The sequence below is a fragment of the Phyllostomus hastatus genome, unplaced genomic scaffold (assembly GCF_019186645.2).
Source record: "Phyllostomus hastatus isolate PE091 unplaced genomic scaffold, TTU_PhHast_1.1 phas_contig_29, whole genome shotgun sequence".
NCBI classification, from domain to species: Eukaryota; Metazoa; Chordata; class Mammalia; order Chiroptera; family Phyllostomidae; genus Phyllostomus; species Phyllostomus hastatus.
In genome coordinates, this window is record NW_025333835.1 from 3,084,467 (window position 1) to 3,105,906 (window position 21,440).

The window sequence follows — 21,440 nt, forward strand, 5'->3', positions numbered from 1 at the left end:
TTCCTGTATAAGTAAACAGAGATACAGATTGGTTCAACTTTATATTAAAAAAAGAGCAGAGCTATTTGAAGAAATGCTACCTCCTAGTAGAAAGATCTTTTTTTCTATGTGTTTTATAAAGCAATGGAGTATAGTACATTTAGTCACTACAATATTATTCTTTATAATTTAAAGTTACAATTTACTGAGTTTTAGTTTTATAATTAGTACTTCAAAAAAAAATCATGTCATGAGCCTTTGTTTGATTTCCAAACTTAATTTCTCTTCTTAATAAAACTACAACTGATATTTCCTATGTGCAGCTAAGTAACAGTGCTTAGATTGAAAATAAAACTTATTAAAAATTATTGTGGTTGCAACCTAAAAGTCCCAGGAACCTTTATACAAATGCTTAAGAATGACAGAGATCCTGTAGAGGCCATACAATATGATCACTTAACAACCTAGTCATTTTGTTTCTGAGTTACTGAATCAATACTTTTCACACAATAAATAGAAGACAACTTTTCACCATAGATAAAACAATTTTTATTTGGGTTTTGAATATTTTCATACATAAAGTGAAATATGACTACCTAATACTCTATAAATTTATAAACTACAAACAAAATAATGCACAGTGAAAAATTAGAAAGTTATCAACCATTTTCAATGTGATCTCAAGGACATGAAAACACTCCCCTACATTTTATGCCTACTCTTTGCCTGGAAAATAAACTCCAAACTCTTTGACATGGCATTTGAGATCCTAAATAATCTGTTTCCAATTTGTTTTTCCAGAAACTCCTGTCCACACCCTTCTCTCTCTAGAACATGCTATAAACGTTAGGTTTCATGTTCTAGTTCATAGTGTTCCCTCGATGTGTTATTATTTTTCATTTCTCAAAAACTTATACATCTTTCAGGCCCATGTGATCTGTCATTTTCTCTATAATGTCTTCTCCATACATCCTGCCCCTAGATAGTATTAATCCTTTCTTCTTCAGTACTCTTCTACTGCTATTAAGATTAAATTTAAGTGTTAAAATTATTTATCTCTTCCCTTGAATTATGTACACACAAAGGGAAAAAGTCTTACTCATTTTGATTTCACTCAAGCTTCAAAAAATGACTATAAATAGAGGATACACAATAAATACTGAGCTGAACAGACTTAGTCTTGATTTACGTAACAAATTAAACAAACTTTAAGAATAATCCTCATCTATATAAAATGTAAAAGCCACATAACATTGATTTTTTTTGTCAGTTATTATTAGAATCAAATGAAAATCACTTGGCTTTGAATAATAGTGAAAATTTACCCTAAACATGAATTCTCCACATTATCCTTTTAGTATTAAGTAAATCAAACAACTAAATTTCTCTCAGTTTGAAAGGAGGCAGGAAATAGTTATGCAAAAATCCAGTCAAGTACCTGTAAAAAAAATAGAAATCAAATATAAGATCCTTACTAATGCTATTAAGAGTATCAAGGTAAGAATCATTTAGTCTGTTAAAGTCTTTGTATGTTAAAGGGTTCGAGACATTTTGAAGACTAAAAAGAATATTAATTCAGTTAAAGGTAACATTAAGAAAAATGAGATATATGCTAAAGGGTCAGTATTAAATCACTGTCACAAAATATTTTTATAAAAGTCTAAAAATCTCTAATAAATTATAACTTAATAAAATTGCATTCAATATTGCTCTGTTGACTGTAGATCAGCTGTCAGCACACAATAGACTATAGGCCAAACTTGGCCCCTCATTTGTTTTTTGAAAAAGTTTTATTGAAACCTAGCCATACCGATTTGTTTCTGTATCATTCCTGTCTGCTTTTGTTCTGCAAAATTGAGTGTAGGACAGAAACTATATGTCTCACAAAGCCTAAAACATTTACTATCTGATCCTTTAAAGAAAATCGGCCAACTCCTGCTGTAGATAATCAACTGGAATTCTAGTTTGAGAACTTAGCCAGTCTGTGTATGTGAGGATTTATTATTCTAGCATTTAGAATATTTATCCAAAGACTTCATCTCAAAAACAAACTTTTAAGAAAGGTATAAGAAATTATGACCTGACAAACTCACTTCTGGGCACACACAACAAACATTATGGGTGGTTACCAAAGGGGAAGGGAGTGGAGATAGAGTAAAGTAGGGTAAAGGGTGTCAAATTTTTTCATGGAGACAGAAGGAGACCAGACTTTAGGTGATGAACACACAATGGAATATACATGTCATGTATTATGAAGTTGTATATCTGAAACTTATATAATGTCATTAACCAATATTGCCCCAACAAAATTAATCTTTTAAAAAGGGATATTATGATAGGAAAAAGACACAGGGTAGTTGAATGGATAAGAAAACATGACCCACACATATGCTGCCTATAAGAGACCTACCTCTGAACAAACACCTATGCAGACTAAAGGTGAAGGGTTGGAAAAAATATTCCAAGCAAATAAGGAAAAAAAGCCAGGGTAGCAATACTTATATCAGACAAAAGATACTTAAAAAAAATGGCCACAAAAAGAGACACAGAAGGACACTTCATAATGCTCAAGGGAAGAATTCATCAAGAAGATAAACATTGTAAACATATATGTATCCAACACAGGAGCACCCAAATATATAAGGAAAATCTTAGAGGACTTCAAGAAAGATATTGAGAGAAATACACTTATAGTAAGGGATTTTAACACCCAACTGTCAAAAATGGATAGATCTTCCAAACAAAATACCAACAAGGATATTGTTGAATTGAATTGTACAATAGATCAAATTAACTTGATATATACAGAAACTTTCACCTCAATGAAGCAAAAAACACATTCTTTTCAAATGTGCATGGAACATTTTAAAGACAGACCACATGATAGGTCACAAAACAAGGCTCAACAAGTTCAAGAAAACTGAAATTACATCAAGCATTTTCTTGGACCTAAAGGGCTTGAAACTAGAAACCAACCTCAAGGAAAAAACTCAAAAACAGTGTAATTCATGGAGATTGTATAACATGTTTATTAAACAATAAATGGAGTCACAATGAGATCAAGGAAGAAATCGAAAAGTTTCTGGAAACAAATGAAAATGAACTCACAACAGTCCAAAACCTATGGGACTGTCCTGAGGCAGTCCTGAGAGGAAAGTTCATAGTGATACAGGCATACCTAAAAAAGATAGAAACATTTCAAATAAACAACCTAACCCTATATCTAGAAGAACTGGTGGAATAAGCCCAGAGCAAGTAGAAGGAAGGAAATAAGCAAGATTAGAGCAGAATTGAATGACATGGAGACTAAAAGAGCAATTCAAAGGATCAATAAATCCAGGAGCTGGTTCTTTAAAAAGATAAACAAAACTGACAAGCCTTTAAGCAGACTCATTAAGAAAACCAGATAATGAATAATAAAACCAGAAATGAAAGAGAAATTACAACAGATATCACAGAAATACAAAGGATTGTAAAAAATTACTGTGAACAGTTATATAGAAATTTGAAAACTTGGGTGAAATGGACAAATTTCAAGAAACATATAATCTTCCAACACTGAATCAAGAAGCAGCAGAAAGTCTGAACAGATGGTAACAGCTAGTGAAACAGAAATCAAAAAATTCCTGGCACATGAAAGCCCTGGATTGGATGGTTTCACAGAAGAGTTTTACAAAACATTTACGTTAGAGCTAACACCTACCCTTCTCAGACTATTCTAAAAAAATCCAAGAAGAGGAAAGACTCCCAAACTCTTTTTATGAAGCCAGCATCATCCTAATCCCAAAACCAGATAAAGACACAACAAAGAAAGGAAACTAGAGGCCAACATTGCTGATGAACATGCTAAAATCCTCAACAAAATATTGATAAATTGCATTCAGCAATACATTTAAAAGATCATACACCATGATTAGGTGGGATTCATCCAAGACACAAGGATGGTTAAATACTGACAACTCCATGAACATAATACATCACATAAACAAAAGGAAAGACAAAAAATTACATGATTATATCAATAGATGTGGAAAAAGCATTTCATAAGGTAAAGCACCAATTTATGATAAAAACACTCAGCAAAGTGGGAATAGAGGGACATTCCTCAACACAATAAAGGCCATAGATGAGAAACCTACAGCCAACATCATACTCAATGGGCAAAACCTAAAAGCTTTCCCACTAAGATCAGGAACAAAACAAGGATGTCCACTTTCACCACTTCTATTCAACAAGTACTGACAGTCCTAGCCACAGCAATCAGACAAGAAAAAGAAATAAAAGGTATCCAAATTGGAAAGGAGGAAGCAAAACTGTTATTGTTTGCAGATGACATGAGAGTGTACACAGAAAATCCTATAGACTTCACCAATAAACTACTCGACCTAATAAGTAAATTTGGCAAAACGGCAGAATATAAAGTCAATATTCAGAAACAGAAGGCATTTTTGTACACCAACAATGAAATAGCAGAAACAGAAATGAGGAAAAATATCCCATTTGATATAGCAACAAGAAAAATAAAGTACCTAGGAAGAAACCTAACCAAGGAGGTAAAAGTACTCAGAAAACTACACAACACTGAAGAAAGAAATTAAGGCAGACACAAATAAATGGACGCATATACTGTGTTCATGGATTGAAAGAATTTTTTTAAAGATTTTATTTATTTATTGTTAGAGAGGGAAGTGAAGGAGAAAGAGAGAGAGAGAGAAACATCAATGTGTGGTTGCTGGGGGCCGTGGCCTGCAACCCAGGCATGTGCCCTGACTGGGAATCGAACCTGCAATGCTTTGGTTCACAGCCTGTGCTCAATCCACTGAGCTATGCCAGCCGGGGTGGATTGGAAGAATTAACGTCATTAAAATGTCCATACTACCCAAAGCAATTTATAGATTCAATGCAATCCCTATTAAAATACCAGTAACATATTTTACAGATATAGAAAAAATATTTCAAAAACTTCTAAGGAATCATAAATGATCCCGTATAGCCTCAGTAATTTTGAGAAAGAAGAACAAAGTAGGAGGGACCACAAGACCTGATATCAAACTGTATTACAAGACCACTGTAATCGAAACAGCCTGGTACGGGCATGAGAACAGACACATAGATTAATGGAACAGAACAGAGAGCCCAGAAATAAACTCAAGTCTCTATGGTCAATTAATATTTGACAAAGGGGGCAGGAGCATAAAATGGAGTAAAAATAGCCTCTTTACAAATGGTGTTAGGAGATTTGGACAGCTACATGCAGAATAATAAAACTCGACCACCAACTTACACCATACACAAAAATAAATTCAAGATGGATAAAAGACTTAAATATAAGTTATGACACCGTAAAAGTCATAGAGAAGAATATAGGCAGGAAAATTTCAGCTATTCTATGCAGCAATATTTTCACCGATATGTCCCCTACAGCAAGGGATATGAAGGAAAGAATAAACAAATGGGACTACATCAAACTAAAAGACCTCTGCACTGCTAAGGAAAGCATCAGTAAAATGAAAAGTGAACCAACAGGAGAACATATTTGCCAATAATACCTCGGACAAGGATTTTATCTCCAAAACATATACGGAACTCACACAACTCCACACAAGGAAGGCAAACAATCCAATTAAAAAATGGTCAAAGGATCTGAACAGATACTTCTCCAAAGAAGACATACAGAGGGCCCAGAGACATATGAAAGGATGTTCAACTTCACTAGCAATCAGAGAGATGCAAATTAAAGTCACAATGAGATACTGGTTCACACTGGTCAGTATGGCTATCATTAACAAATCAAAAAACAAGCACTGGAGAGGTTGTAGAGAAAAGGTAATTCTAGTACACTGTTGGTAGGAATGCAGACTGGTGCAGCCACTGTGGAAAACAGTATGGAATTTCCTGAAAAAACTAAAGATGAACTGCTTTTTGAGCCAGTAATTCCACTGCTGGGATTATACCCTAAGAATCCTGAAAAATTAATTTAAAAGAACCTATGTACCCCAGTGTTCATAGCAGCCATAAGGCCCAGTGCTGGAAACAGCCTAAGTACCCATAAGGAAATGAGTGAATCAAAAATCTATGGTACATTTCACAATAGTATGTTACACAGCAGAAAGAAAGAAGGAACTCCTACCATTTTCCAACAGCATGGATGGAACTGGAGAGTATTACGCTAAGTGAAATAAGCCAGGCAGTGAAAGACAAATACCACATAATCTCACCTATAAGTAGAACTTAATCAACAAAACAAACAAGTGAGCAAAATAGAACCAGAGACATGGAAATAAAGAACAAACTGATAGTTACCAGAGGCAAGGGAGGAGAGGGGTAATGGGGGAAAGAAAAGGAAGGGTCTAGTCAAGGAATAAGTATAAAGGATCCATGGACAAGGACAGTGATAGGGGGAAGATTGTATGTGGGGGGACATGTGGACAGGGTAGGAGAGAGTAATGGGGGAAATTTGAGACAACTGTAATTGAGCAACAATAATGAAATAAAAAAAAAAAGGGCAGACACTCCCCCCCAAAAAGGGATATTATGATAGGAAATGTATAGATGTCAACTACATGAAAAATATAAAGCATATACATACGGAATATTTTTAAAGAATAAATTATTTTATTTTAATACCTTTAACATATGCCTGCTTTATTGTTCTTCATTAACTAGGAAAAGTAACAGTCTTTATATTAGAGTATGTTACTGAAAATTAACTTTTCCACCACTGTTGCTTCACTAAAAAGTAGAAATTTAATTCTTCCTATATGGATAAAGGAGTAAAGTTAAATATAATTATTTTTAAAAATAAGGGGAGGAAATGGTGGAAAGAGGAAGAAGGAGAGAGGGGAGAGGGAAAGGAATATTGGGGAAAGGGAAGAGCAAACTCACTGTACCTCATTCTCTAACTGATATGAAGCCAATCTGTGTACCAAAATTAAGACCATCTCGGACATGGGAGAAGTACTTATCAGGATGGCAGGATGTACAAAGGTTGAGATCTTGTTTCTGGTCCTGAATATTCTGTGGTAGAATTCCTCCCTTTTCTAGAAGAATCCTTAGGATAAAGATTTTTCAAAACATAACAAGTTTATTTTACCAATAGCTAAAGCAATATGAAATAGGTATGGATATTGGTGCGAAAGAATTTGTAGAAAGATATGCTTGAAACAATGCAAGTTGTTATTTAGTTACAGAACTTGGACATGTCAGGAAATTATAGATTTTATCACCATTTATCTCCTATATGAACTATCCAACCTTTCATATTATCCTGCAGACATGATCTGGATACAGAATTTTATAACTGAAATCAAGTACTTATTTTAGAAGAAACTGTCAAGTAACCAGGGTATTTGTAGACAAGATTCTCTTGATTTGGACAGAGCATGCTTTTTAGTCATTTGATCCTCCCATCTCCTTTCTCCACATTTTCCCTAGAAAAGGTGCTTCTCCATAAAGACTTTATGATATAAAATATGACTATAAATTAGTGATACTTAGTTCAAAAATAACATTTGTGTTTTTCTCTCTTTTTTTTATTGCTGTTCCAGTGATAGCTTGGATGGATCTGGAGAGGATTATGCTAAGTGAAATAAGCCAGACAGTGAAAGACAAATACCATATGATCTCACCTCTAAATGAAACCTGATCAACAAAATAAACAAGCAAGCAAAATATAACCAAAAGTAACATTTAAGAATCCATTTCAATCCTTTCTGCTAACGTGCTAAATGAGGCAGAATCTAGGCAAGGTTTTGCTGAGTGAAATACATACATGATTCAAATAAGACATTAATTTTCCATTGTCGAAAGGACAAATAATTTTTAACAGCTAATAACAAAACTTCATAAACTCCAAACTGTAAGGGACCATAAAAAACTTGAAAGTGACTATGTGTTTATATTATACGATATTTTTGCTAAGAAATATATTCCTCTATTCAAAAAATACCAATGATTTTAAAATATTAGCTTCCTTGTTTATCACATTTAGGAGAATTACCTGAGGAATAGCTATGAAGCAAGGTACATGTCAATTTGTCTATATCAAGTTTAACCTTCACTTTCAAATCAATTAGAGATACCAGCTAGGAAAATGTCTATTATCAAAACTTAGATAAGAACATATTTCATATTTAAAATGAGTTTTTGTGTACATACATATGTCTGCTATTTAAATATCTGCCACCTGAATTTTTTCTTGCAGTTACTTGTTTTCTAAATTAATTTGAATTTTAGAAGCAATAAGCAAACTTGCAGTTCTGGAATGAAACCACACATACCTGGTAGCTTTACGAATGTCAACATAGGGATCTGATGAGTCAAACTGCCGCACACATTCAGGATCAAGATTATGAAATGCCTTTGCTGATTCCTTTGGAAGAGTAAAACAGCAAGGTCCTACTGAAGGCCCCAGTACGACAACAATATCTTCCAAACTACAGCCATATTCTGTTATCATAGCATTCACAGTAGCCATAGCAACACCTAGCAAAGTACCTCTCCAACCTGATAAATGGGAAGAATGAGAGATAAGGACAGTTAAAACATAACAAAAAATTTCACCTTAATTTTTATCTAAGTTAAAAATAAGCACAGTTTCTATTTTTTCAAGTCCAGAATTAGTAAATGAATTATAAAATTAATTAAGCTAAATGATGAATTAACTAATTAAAATACTGATTTTTAAATGAGGTATACATAGAAGAGACATTTAATAGGGGAGGGTGTCCCTTCCATTTCCTTTAAAAAATGTCCTACACTTCTAGTTTCCACTGGCATTATGCCTTCTTAGTCTTCACTTCCTGTCCCCCTCACTTTTCCCCATTTTTAAAAATTGTGAAAAAATATAAAATTTACCATTCTAAAGTGTACAATTAATAGGTTAAGTACATTTACATTGTTGTACAACAAACCTCTACAACTTTTTCACCTTGCAAAATTGAAACTCTATACAAGTTTTAAATAATAAGTCTCCCTTCCAACCTCCCCCTGGTACCTAGTAACCACCATTCTACTTCCTGTTTCTATGAATTTGACTACTCCAGTTACCTCATGTAAGTGGAATCATGTAGTATTTTTCTTTTTGTGACTGGCTTATTTCACTTAGCATAATGTCCTCAAGGTTCATTAATGTTGTAGCATGTGTCAAGATTTCCTTCTTTTTAAAAGCTGAATAATATTCCATATTATGCATATACCTCACATTGCTTATCCATTAATCCATCAATGGACACTTGACTTGCTTCAACATCTTGGCTATTGTGAATAATGCTAATATTAGCATGAATGTGCAAGTATCTTATCGAGATCCTGTGTTCAATTAAGTTGAATATATACTCAGAAATGGAACTGCTGGATAATATGGTAATTCTATTTTCAAATTTTTGAAGAAACACCATACCATCTTCCATAGCAGCTGCACCATTTTACATTCCCACCAATAGTGCACAGGGTTCCAATTTCTTCACATCCTCACCAAAACTTTTCTTTTTTAAAAAATTACATTTTATTGTTTGTTATTACAGTTGTCTCAATTTGCCCCCTTTACCCCCCTCCATCCCCCTCCACCCAGGCCCTATTCCACTCCTTCAGGCAGCACTCTGTTGTCCATGTCCATGGGTCATGCATACATGTTCTTTGGTTAATCCCTTCCCTAATAGGTGTGTGGTGATATCTCATGTGGTTCTGATTTGTATTTTCCTAGTTATTAGTCATACTGAGCATCTTTTCACATGCTTGTTAGTCATTTGTATATTATCTTTGGAGAAATGTCTAACCAAGTACTTTGCTTATTTTTTTAAACAGGTTATTTGGTTTTTAATGTTGTTGTTGAGTTATAGGAGTTCTTTATATATTATATACATTAACCCCATGTCAGATTTGAATTGCAAATATTTTTCCCATTCTTCGAGCTGTGATGCAGTTTTTAATTTTTATAAAATCCAGTTTATTTGTAATTTTGTTGCATGTACTTTTATTGCGATATCTAGAAAATCATTGCCTGGTCCAAGATCACAAGAATTGACATTTGTTTTCTTCTACAAGTTTATAGCTTTAGCTCTTTCGTTTACTTCTTTGATCCATTTTTAAGTTAACTTTTATATGTGATATAAGACAATGGTCCACCATCTATTTTTCTTTGCATGGAAATGTCCACTTTTCCCAGAATCGTTTGTTAAAGAGATTATTCTTTTCCCATAGGTACCTGGTCAAAAATCAATTGACCATATATGCATGGTTTTATTTTGGGGCTCTCTATTCTATGTTGTTGGGAACTGTAGCTTTATAATAAGTTTTGAAATCAGGAAGTGTGAGATGTCTGTTATTTTTTAATAGTTTCATTTTGATAGCTTTATCTTTGGTATTTTAAAACTTAATATTTCAAAATCTAAGAAGTAATAAATAACATTCCCTTTTTATATCCAGGAACTAAGATTCAAATTTTAAGTAACTTTTGACAATGTCAAATAGCAATCCTGACTTCTAGTTGTATAATTCTATTACCTTAGCCACTTTCTTATTTATCTATGGCCTAAAAAGAAAAGTAGTCATAAATTTACAAGTAGAGGAAAATCCAAAAAGATCATTCCTCATTTCACATAGACATATAACCACTGGATAATCTAAAATAGTATTTTAAAACATTTCCAGAAAAACAAAATTCCATAACCTTAATATATAATCTAAAAACCCTTCTTTGTTCTTAGCATATTAAACTAAATGCAATTTTCCAAACATTTCTCACTTTTTCTTACCTCCATACCTTTACACATGCTGCTACACCATAATGAACACCTTTCTGCAACATGCTAACCTTCCTCTTCCTCACTGCCTAGACTTCTAGGCTTCTCAGTAGCAACACCACACCCTGGGGAGTGTTTGAAAAGCTTGAAGGCTTTTTTAAATTTTAAAAATCACAACAAATGGGAATTTCAAAATCTCAGCAAACTGTCTGCCATGTAAGATGATCTTGCCCAAAATGTTTACTAGCACTCCTGCTGAGCAACACTGGCACCTAGCCTAACCCTATAAATTCCTCAGGAATCAGCTTAGGTGCCACTTTTTCTGGGGGGAGTTCTACTCTGCTTCACATAATTTGATTTAGGTTCTCCTTTTATCTGCTTCTATAATAGTAGTATGCTAATCTTAATCCTATCTTTTTACTTATAACTGTTTATTTGTTTGCCATGCCTATCAGAAAGAAATTGTAATTTTTCCTGTGCTACAAAATGGTAAAATCCTAAATGTTTAATTAAGTTTACTTACCAGAGTGAGCAACCCCACATGCTTTTTTGACAGGATCTGCAAAAACTATTGGTATACAATCAGCACCAAGAGCTGCTATTGTGACGCCTCTCTGATTTGTGGTGATTCCATCATAAGATTCAGGTTCCTTCCTTCCCATGACCCAGACGTCATTGGCATGATCAGTCTAATATCAAAGATGTGTAATAAAAATGTTTTGAAAGTAGGATTTCTCATACCATAAGCTTTTATTAAAGTATTCATTTTGCACAAAATTATATAACCAGTTTAAGATTACTACCATTCATTAAATATATCACTTCTATATAAGATAAAATACCAAATTTACTTATCATTTCATTTTTGTTATAATTGCTGCATATTTTATTTAAAGAAAGCAGAATTTAACATTTAATAATTCAACAGTACCCATCACAAACACTTCCTACTAGAGATGGGTAAGTATGTGAAGTACTTTCCACAATGAACTAATTCATTGAAATAAGTTAATTACTAAGTCAATGATATTTTTATTTTTTCTGGACTCAAGTGAAGTTAAAGTTCTGTAACAAACAAAGCACTATCTCATCAATTGTATCCTAAGTTCCTCCTGGTGTTAACTTAGAAAATAATGGCCTTTCTTTTCCACAATTCAGGAATCTTCCTTCTAGGTCAAAAAGGGCAGTGGTACTCTATACTCTCTGAGAGTTAATTGTACTTTTAGATGTGAGGAACTCCAGGTGAATGAATATATATATATTATATATATATATAATATAATATAATATAAATATATATATATATATATATTTACATATATTCTTGATTTTTTAGGCTATGGTATATGGGTCAAAGAAAAACAACCATAATCATTATCCTAAAGTTTTAGATAAAACACCAGATGAAAAAAGTTAAATAGCTTGCTTAAGGTCCATTAGTCATTAGCAGACTTAATATACTTTAGATCTTCTAAAATATGAAACATAATTTTACCTTTATTCGGTAAAAGTTCTTCACATTAAATCCTGCAGCACACCCCAACCTACGCAGATTTTCTTGAACAACTATCTTAGGATCTCTCCGTTTGGAACTACTGAAGAGATTTAAAGAGCTGAGAGTTGGTAGGTAAGATATCCCACCTGTTCTTGTAGTAAATCCATGTATGAAAATATCTGTTGAAGATAAATAGTGAAGAGTAAAAATATGCCATACAAAACAGTATAAAAAGCATTATAAACCCTATCTCTTCGTAAGACTTTACCTGATCACTTCAACCTGTATTTACCTGGCACCTAATTCTATAGATCTTTGCACCTCCATGTGTTCTTATTACCCACTGCTTTGTTCTACCTTTCCTATGGAGTTTTACTCTTCAAAGGGAATTTTCTGTCCTATTTGTCTTTGTTATTCCCAATAGCATATAGTACATAGTAAATATTATTTATTCAAGAAGAATGTTTTAAATTTCACTGTTCTGTAATGACGCCAGTGAGTTGAGGCTTCAGAATTGCTAAATAGGAAATGCTTAGGGTTATAAATCTCATTTTAAAGGAAGCCTGGGGATCTGTCTTAAAGCTGAATTTGAATAAAGCAAATTTATTTATGCAGGGGGCTTTGAAGGGGCTATCCCTTGATATCCCTTGACGTTCCTAACTCTGTAAGATCATCCACAACATTCCCATGTTGCAACTGATGCCCACACAGTCTACAAAAGAAAGAAGGAAAAAAAGAAGTGAACAACTTCTAAAGAACCACTGGTTTTTCACATGCATGATGAAAACAACAGATGCCATGTAATATACCTGAAATCAAAGGAGATGTGATTATGGTTAATTCTCCTTTCAGTGTTGGCAGACTTCTCAAATATGTTTCTATTTCATTCTGTATTGCTTCTAGTTCTTGAGCTGTGATGATGTTTACCTCAGAAGCCTGTTTCAAAAGACCTTCCTTCAAAGTTACCTCTAAATCTTCAAACTCAAAATTGTAAACATCAGTGAAGAGTTGATCAATGAAAGCCTTCATTAATGTCTTCCGGTGCATGGGTACAATTACCTTAATGCTGCTCAGATTTTTTTCATCAATTTTTTGTTTAATGGTATACAAAGACACAGCCATACTGGGATTGCTAACAGTCTCAAATTCTCTCAAGAGAGCTGATAATCCACTGCTTGTTTCTAATTCATAGTTGTCATGGTCACTGTTACTTTCACAGTTGATGTTGCTGCAACACATTATGCAAAGGAGCTTGGACTTGGCAGCATGGTGGTACCCAAGAGCATTCAATGTCTTCAGTAATGTCCGATGATCGTTTTTCTGAGAGTTCAATTTCAAACCAAAAAGATCAATCACCACTGCTTCCGCCATCCTTGGGTAAGGGTACACAGCTCTTCAAGAAGGTTTTTGTGCCCCCCACAATCACCTGTAAAGAAATATTACCATAAATAAGACTGTAAAATTATATTGATATTCTTATAGTTACAACAGAAATTTGTGGCTGAGGCTAAAAAAGAATTGCATTGATCTAAATATGTAAGCAAAATAGTTACTCTAGACCTCTCCCAAAAAAGCTAGTTCATTGTCATAGAAGAATCATGACAATTAAAGCAAAGCCAACTATTCATTTATTTTCTGAAAGTACATGTACATCTTCACAGCAAAACAATAGCTCCTGTGTTTTTGGTTTTTGTTTTCATATAGGGAATTTCTTGTTGACTTAAAGTACAGTTTATTAATTACATGGTGTCAATTTAAGTTATACATTATTAATTCTGATAGGACTGGCATGTTAGGTCACATCCCTTGACAAGAAGTGTGGAATCTTAAATCAGTAAGTTAAATGGAGCTGCACGTTAAAATCGTGTTTTTAAGAGATAAAAGCGGAGATGACCCACACATTTCTCTCCAGTATTTACACAATACTACAGGTATGGCAATTACCCCATGCCTCCTACCTGCTTTCCTACTCCTTCCTGTCGCGAGGATTTCTCACCTCACTGGGTCCTCCCACCAGGCAGTCGGCCGGCTTCAGGTGACTCGCTTCCCGGACCTCCTTTTGCCCAAGACATCCTTGGGCCGCCACTCCCAACCTCCACTCCCTACCATCCAGGACTCTCGCCCGAATTCATCTCGTCAGTTTCGAAAAACATTAAGAGAAGCGAGGGTGCCCGTGAAGTTCCACAAAACGCGTCTGTCACCGCCCGGCCCCGAGCTGGGCGCCCCCCCCCCTCCCCGGGCGGATCCCCACCTGCCCAGGCACCTCCCCTGACCTCGCCCCACCCCTAGGGACTTTCCAACAGTCACACGCACACCTCAGGTAGCACACGTACTCGCCTCCGAGTGCCCAACCTTCGCCTGTGGACTCCGTCAGCGGCCAGGGGTTGGGATTTGCCCCACTCCCACCCCACGTCTGAACCCCGACAAAACCGGGAAGCTGCCAGACTGTCACCTGGAGTTCAAAGCCTGGACCCCGTGCCTCCGCCGGCTGGTGGGCTGTAAGGACGCAGGTCCACCTCTCCCATCTCCCTCACCTCGCCCACCTCAGCGCAGACGACTATCCCCGCCTGGCATCGCCTAGCTAGGGTCCTGCAGTCCGAGTACGGCCTAAGCGACTGGGGAAGAGTTCAGGGGCTTGGACGCCCACCCGGCAAACGCAGCGGGCCGACCTCAGGGCCCCGGAACCCGGGAGTTGCAGAGCGCAGCGCCTGAGGCTGGCTCTGCATTTCCGGGTCAGGGCGGCCCTTCGAGCTCGCTCCCGCGGCCCAGCTGAGGGAAGAGGAACCGAAACCGGAGCCCGGAAGGGCGTCGCGTCTGAGCCCGGCGGTCGGAGGGCTGGGGGCTGGGGAGGTACGTGGGCAAACGGGGCCAGGAGGGGCGCGGGTGGGGGAGACACCCCGGTCACAAGGCACCGATTCCCTCCTGCGTCGGGAAGCCCTCACCCCACGTCCGCTTTACCTTCCAGTGGGAACGGGTCGCTGTCCCTGAAGTGTGGTCGGGACGCTTGGCGCAGTCACCAAAGCACGGGCCTGAGAACCGCACTTTCTTAGCACTTGGCTGTTTGTTACATCCAAGGTTTTCTTCTTCCTCCGTTTTTATTTCCAAAAACGAGTTGTTCGAATCTTCCTTTGTTTTCTTCTGATTCTGCCTGTTGCTGACTGTACCAACACCGTGCAGTTCCTTCACTTGTGTTGACAGATGTCCTGTATGCCCTTTTAAAAATATATGCCACTAGTAAAAAATTAGAAGTCACATTAAAATGGTGATAAAGGTGCAAATTAGCGTCCTGTATTGGCCCTCAAAGACTGTAACATTCACCTTTAAAAAAAAATAAACAGACATGCAAAAGACCAATGCCAAGGTAAAGGGAGAATATATTCCACCTTCCAACAGTAAAAGAAAGGATATTTTCAGCGGATTGGTCATGATGGCAGGAAGAGTTCCCTTTTATTTTATAGTTGCTCAGACGGTAAAGGCTGAAGAACCTTTACCTGAAAGAGAAATAATTTTCTTGGCTATCTGGGTAACAGCACTTGGCTAACAGCACTTGGAGGGGGCGAGTGTTTCTATTCTATTTGATTAGAGAATGAGACCACCAACTCAGAATAGGAGCCTACTGTTTAATATTCCTGGCAGATGTTTTTGTTAAAATTTGCATTTTCATTATTTTTGCTGGACATTTGTTAAGATCCCTGAGTGGTAGATTGTATACCTGATCAGAAAGTGCACTCTGCCCTCAGCTTGTTTTATGTTAAATATCACCTTAAGGGAAAGTAGTCTTTTAGTTGAAAAGCCAGTTTAACACATTTATTCCAGTTTTAGTAGACAATGGTGGGAATTAATTTTCTTTCATGTTACAGTAAAAATTAAAGAAATATTTCAACATAGGAAAGCTGTCAGGGAAGGGAGAGTTTGTCATTCTATATTATTGTGTCAGGGAAGGGAGAGTTTGTCATTCTATATTATTGACATGCTATTTTCTTTCAACATCTGGTCCTAACACCCACCTGGTAACACTCTTACCTCAACTCCAGTGGTTCTCTGCACTTCAGAATGACAAGTAGAACTTTAGGAAAAAAAAAAAAAATCCAGAGCCTCCACTCCAGATATACATTTGAAACAGAATCTATGGGAGTCAAGCCTGGGCATATTTTGCTTTGTTTTATTTTCATCTCTACAGATGAGTCAAATACATAATTAGGTTTGCAAAAGCAAGTTCCCTATTCCCAAGCCACTCAAACTCAAGGCTATTCCTTGGGAGGGCCACATGATTCTATCCTTTACATATGCTATTTCTTCAAGTTAGAACAACCATATCTTCATATAGTTATTTGACTGTTTCTTCTTCAAGACTCTTCAAGCTCAAACATAACCTCCCTTGAATTCCCATCTTCTCATCAAGTACAATTAATTGCTTCTTTTTTAGCATTTTGTTCATAAAGAAGGAGCCCTTTCATAGAGCTAGCTGACCCATAGCCAAACAATAAATTTTTAAAAATGGGTTAAACATGGAAATGTTATAAGGGTAAAGTTGCTGGCATATAATTTATCTAAATTCATCTGTTAAAACGAAAAGTCAGTTAAACCAGAGAGCCATGAAAAAGTATAACATAAGTACCTTAAATATTTTGTTTTAACCTAAAACAACCATATTCTCATTTGTCACTGGATTGAGAAAGTCCAAGGCCACTTGTTTACATGTGGCCTGCCAGTAAGAGTTCTACATTGTATCTCTTACATAAACTATGCCTCCAAACCATCAGTAAGCTATTCCAAGATTTTGTTGTATTTCCACACTATTTAATTGGTTTACATAACATTTAATTAAGTTATGAAAGCATAGGAACAAGTGTAACTGATATAAGCAGGCTCAGGAACATACATAAATAACTCATTGGTAGATTGTACAAATCAACTGGTAGGATCAGAAGTGGGCAGACTCACTAAAAAGTAGCTTCCTAACCATTCAGTATTCAGCATGATATGGGAATTAGCAACTTATAATTTACAAAAGAAATAGAATGAGTTAATTAGAGTTTAAGTGTAATTAGACTTATTCTGTATTTATTGTACCTCCTACATTTTAAGTATTTGACTGTGTCTATCTCCTTGTAATGACTCAGAGCATTTTGAGGGCAGAGATAGTGCCTGTTAAGGGGAACCATTGGGAAAATCCCAGACATTCTCATAGCACTATGTAAATCTTCCCATGAACACAAGAGGAATTAAAAAAATCTGAACAGTTGTTTTTAAGCCATTTACATTAAGGCTTATGGGTACTTCCAGAAAAGGATATATAACATGCAAATATTTTTAAAAGCTCTGTTGTTTTTCTAAAGTTGCCATAACAAATTAGCACAAATTGGATGGCTTAAAATGACAAAGATGTATTCTCTCATGGTTATGGAGGCAGAAGTCTCAAATCAAGGTTTTGTCAGAACCATGCTCCCTTCAAAGGTTTCCATGCCTCTTCCAAATGCTGGTGGTTCCATGACTTGGGGCTCTCTGGCTTTATCCTTACATGGTCTACCCCTGTGTGTCTGAGCCTCAAATTTCCCCTCTATCTTTCTCAAACAAGAGCACCTGTGTGGAAATAAAGACAGGCCAACCATATGAGAACAAAGGCTATTGATTCAGAGCTTTCTAGAGCAAGCGAGTCAGCCACCAAGGCAGGCATAGGAGTGGGAAAACTTTATTGTGGAAAAAAGGGAAATCTTCAGGTGTGCCCTGATTGGAGGCTGTTGGCATGGGGAAGTTGTAGGTGTTCTAATTCAAAGCAGGATGACATATGTGATGCATATTTGTTTTTTGCTGGTTGGTCCCAAGGTGGAAGTGGGGACAAAACTTAGACAAGTTGTCAGTTATTAATCAAACACTGGCCATTTTGGACCAGTTGTTAAAGGGTTTATTGTTTGTTTTCCTCAATTGTTATTAGAGATAGTGGTATAAAATCCTAAAAGTCTGATTTACAGATTAACTTTACAGATGGCTTCCTGGTTTGGTTACTGTAGATAATATGTGGGTGGCTAGTGGTTTTCTGGGTTGTTTGGCTCAGGTTGTAGGTCAGAGTTCTATTTTTATATGTGGTCTGGTCTCTGCATATTCAGTCTCTCACCTATCATTGAAAAGAGGGCCCACTCTAAATCCAGAAAAATCTCATCTTGAGATCCGTACCTTAATCTACAAAGACCCTTTCCAAATAAGGTCGCATTCACAGGTTGTAGGAGTTAGGACATGGACCTGTTTTTTGGGGGGGTCACCCTAGAACCCATTTCAAGCTCCTCTTATTTTAGAATCATGGTTATTTATTTATAGAGTTTTAGAAAAGACCTTTCCCTTACTGTCCTGAATTAGAAAAGCAGATAGGTTATGACTACATTTCACCAAGGGCCTATATATTTTTTTCAAACAGTTTCTTGAATGGTCTCTTAAAGTTTGAATTCAAGCTACACACTAATTCTTGTATGTATACATCCCAAAATGAGATGTTTTGGTAGTCCAGTATTATCTGTGTATTCAGAGACATCCCACCTTTAGGAGAAAGCTATAGGCATGGTGGATAATATATGAATATTGTATATGATAGGAAGTTAAGGAATATTACAAATTCTCTGGTTTCTTTCTGTTTTTAGCATTCTGACACTTTAATCTCATTTCCTAGCCAAAAAAGAGAACAATCCATAGTTTCAGCAGGTTTAAGACATTGATGTATAATAGGTATGCAATTTTTAAATGATTTAATTCTTAATTCCTTTTGGGTGATTCTGATGATGTTATAGCTTAATGAAAACATTGGTTGAAAAGACTTGCAGTCTTTTTTACCATGAAGTATGTATTTTTGATTATTACTCATTTATGCAGTATGTCATATTTTCTTCATTATGCCTCTTTAATTTATTGTTGAAATTGAACCACTCAGATCTGATTTTATCATACTTATTATAAATATAGACCGTAATAATAAATTCCCTTGATACCAGAAAAAACTTTTATCTCATCTTTCTCCAGGTTAATTTTTTAGCTTACCCAATGGAATGTCAGCTTTAATATTAAACTTCCCCTCCCTCTTAGAAAACAAAACAAAACAATTTCACACTTATGTGAAAATTATCTATAATTTTCTTTCCTTGCTTTTTTAACTGAAATATCTACTCTAAGGTGGGTAGGATGAAATTATGAACTTAATTACTTAAACTACTTGGTAAGTTCACACACCAGATTTTTCCATTCAAAATGGAAAATGGTGCTTATGTGACATGGTGCACACATACAGTTGCCTCCTCTTAATTCTTCTAAGCCAAAAGCTCTCAAAAGCCCCAGTGGAGTTTGACAGGCTTGCTTTATTGTGCTCATTAACTTGAGAACAAGGTATCCGATAATGAGTTACCAAAAGCTGGAACTATGGCATTTTTAAAATCTCCTCCCAAGGGCCAAGAACAGGGGCTTGTCTCTGGAATTCAAATGAGATCATGCACAAATCATGCTTATCATAGTGTTTTGTTATATATTAAGTACCTAGTAAATAGTAATTTGGATCCTAATTGCTTCAAATTCCATCCTTCCTACTTGTTTGATATATGACCTTTGGCATTATTTCCTAATTTCTTCAAGTCATAGTTTTCTCATCTATAAAATATAAGTAAAAATAAAATCTAGCTTGTAAGGTTGCTCTGAGAGGAAAAAGGATAATCTATGTAAAAACACTTAAAAAAATACTGGTTAGTCAATACCCAACAAATGTTAACTATAGTTAATATAGAAGAATGGTGGTTTATTATAGTATTTCCATTGCACTGTTTTCTGTAAAGCATTTTTAGTTGAAAGTATTTTTTAAACAATTTAGTTTTATATTTAATGCTTGGATATTTACTATCAAATACTTTAGGTATTATAGGTTTATTTGTTTTAGAATCAGTCGCTTAATTTATTTTTATATTTCCTATTATGCCTTGCATTTACTATGTATCCACATATGTGGTTTGAATGAAAGAATAATTTTTTTTAATTTTTATTTTATTTTATTTTATTTTATTTTAATCATTGTTCAAGTACAGTTTTCTCCCTTTTACTCCCATTTGAATGAAAGAATAATTGATAACATCTAGTTAGTCTATAAACTTTTGTTTTGCTTTATACAATTATAATGAATGATCAGTAGATGGCAGTAGTTTGTTTTCATTTTTATATTTTGTCTATTATATAATAGAAAGCCAGAAAAAAACCCTAAAACTTCCCCAATTTTAAAGCAGATATTTTTACCTGAATAGGTGGTTTAAATAAAGATCATCCCAGGAGTTCTTCAATTTATGTTGCTTTAGCAATATAGATCAAGAAGGACCAGTCACTTTATTTTTTATAGTATAAATCTGATTTTCTTTCTTTTTAAAGTTTGTTTATCAAATACTTTAGAGAACACAAAAATGAGTGAGACTTTGTATTTTCCTTTCTGGAGCTTACAGTCTAATGGAGAAATATAGTATAAAATAGTGGAAATAATATTAAAAATGTGTTATATAGCAGAACTTCTTTTCTAAATGCTTTACAACATGTATTATTTCATTTAGTACTCACAATAATCCTAACAAGGCCAAGTACTCCTGTTATTCCCATTTACAGGTAAGGAATCTGAGGTCTGGGTCATAAAGAATTTAACCTGATAAACTAGTAAGTGGCACAACCTAGGTTCAAGAATAAGCTCTATATTATTCTGGGAACTCTACTGTTATAAGTCATGATACAATAAAGATATAGAAATAATTGTATGAGAGAGAGAAATTACATCTATTCAGGAAGATCAAGAAAGACATCTTATAGAAGATGCCATCTAAGAGAGTTGAAAGATTGGTTGCAGTGTTGACATGATCAGAACAGGGTTTTAGGAGCATTATCAGTAGAACTGAATTGGAGTGGTGATAGAGTAGAATTAGAAACTTATTATGTTCCCAGCACTGTTCTAGGTCTCTGCCCTCATGGAACTTATCTTAGTAAAAGAAGGTAGAAAAGAAATAAATGTATAAGATGCAAGTGATAATAAATGCTATTTAGAAAAAGTGAGGTAGTTTAAGGAAATGGAGTATAAAGGAGGGAAAGTCACGTTTTTTTGAGAGACTTACCAGGGAAGGCTTCTCTACTAAGGTAGTATTTAGAAGTGGTGAGGAGTGATTGGATTGCAATGTAATTCAAAGGTGGAACCAATGAGCTTTGCTAAAAGAATTGCATGCACC

General features: G+C 35.3%; 2 protein-coding genes across 10 annotated transcripts in view; one reads left to right on the forward strand and one right to left on the reverse strand.

Moving 5' to 3' along the window:
• Window positions 1–512: 512 nt before the first annotated feature.
• LACC1 (laccase domain containing 1) lies at window positions 513–15,494 on the reverse strand. Of its 8 annotated transcripts, none has more exons than XM_045839101.1 (7): window positions 15,175–15,494; window positions 13,026–13,642; window positions 12,217–12,395; window positions 11,245–11,410; window positions 8,259–8,484; window positions 6,870–7,030; window positions 513–1,417 (listed from the first exon to the last, which is right to left on the reverse strand). In XM_045839101.1, the coding sequence occupies exons 2-6, from the start codon at window positions 13,585–13,587 to the stop codon at window positions 6,871–6,873; spliced, it is 1,293 nt and encodes a 430-aa protein (XP_045695057.1). In that variant the 5' UTR covers window positions 13,588–13,642; window positions 15,175–15,494; the 3' UTR covers window positions 513–1,417; window position 6,870. The 8 variants fall into 8 exon arrangements, with proteins under 8 accessions (XP_045695057.1, XP_045695056.1, XP_045695055.1 ...); XM_045839100.1 differs by lacking the exon at window positions 15,175–15,494 and adding an exon at window positions 14,760–14,953; XM_045839099.1 differs by lacking the exon at window positions 15,175–15,494 and adding an exon at window positions 14,751–14,953.
• The window catches only part of CCDC122 (coiled-coil domain containing 122), a 47,519-nt gene continuing 41,033 nt past the window's right edge, over window positions 14,955–21,440 (forward strand). For both annotated transcript variants that reach the window (XM_045839103.1, XM_045839104.1), the window contains exon 1: window positions 14,955–15,066. The gene's annotated coding sequence lies outside the window, so the exon portion shown is untranslated. The remainder of the gene's footprint in view (window positions 15,067–21,440) is intronic.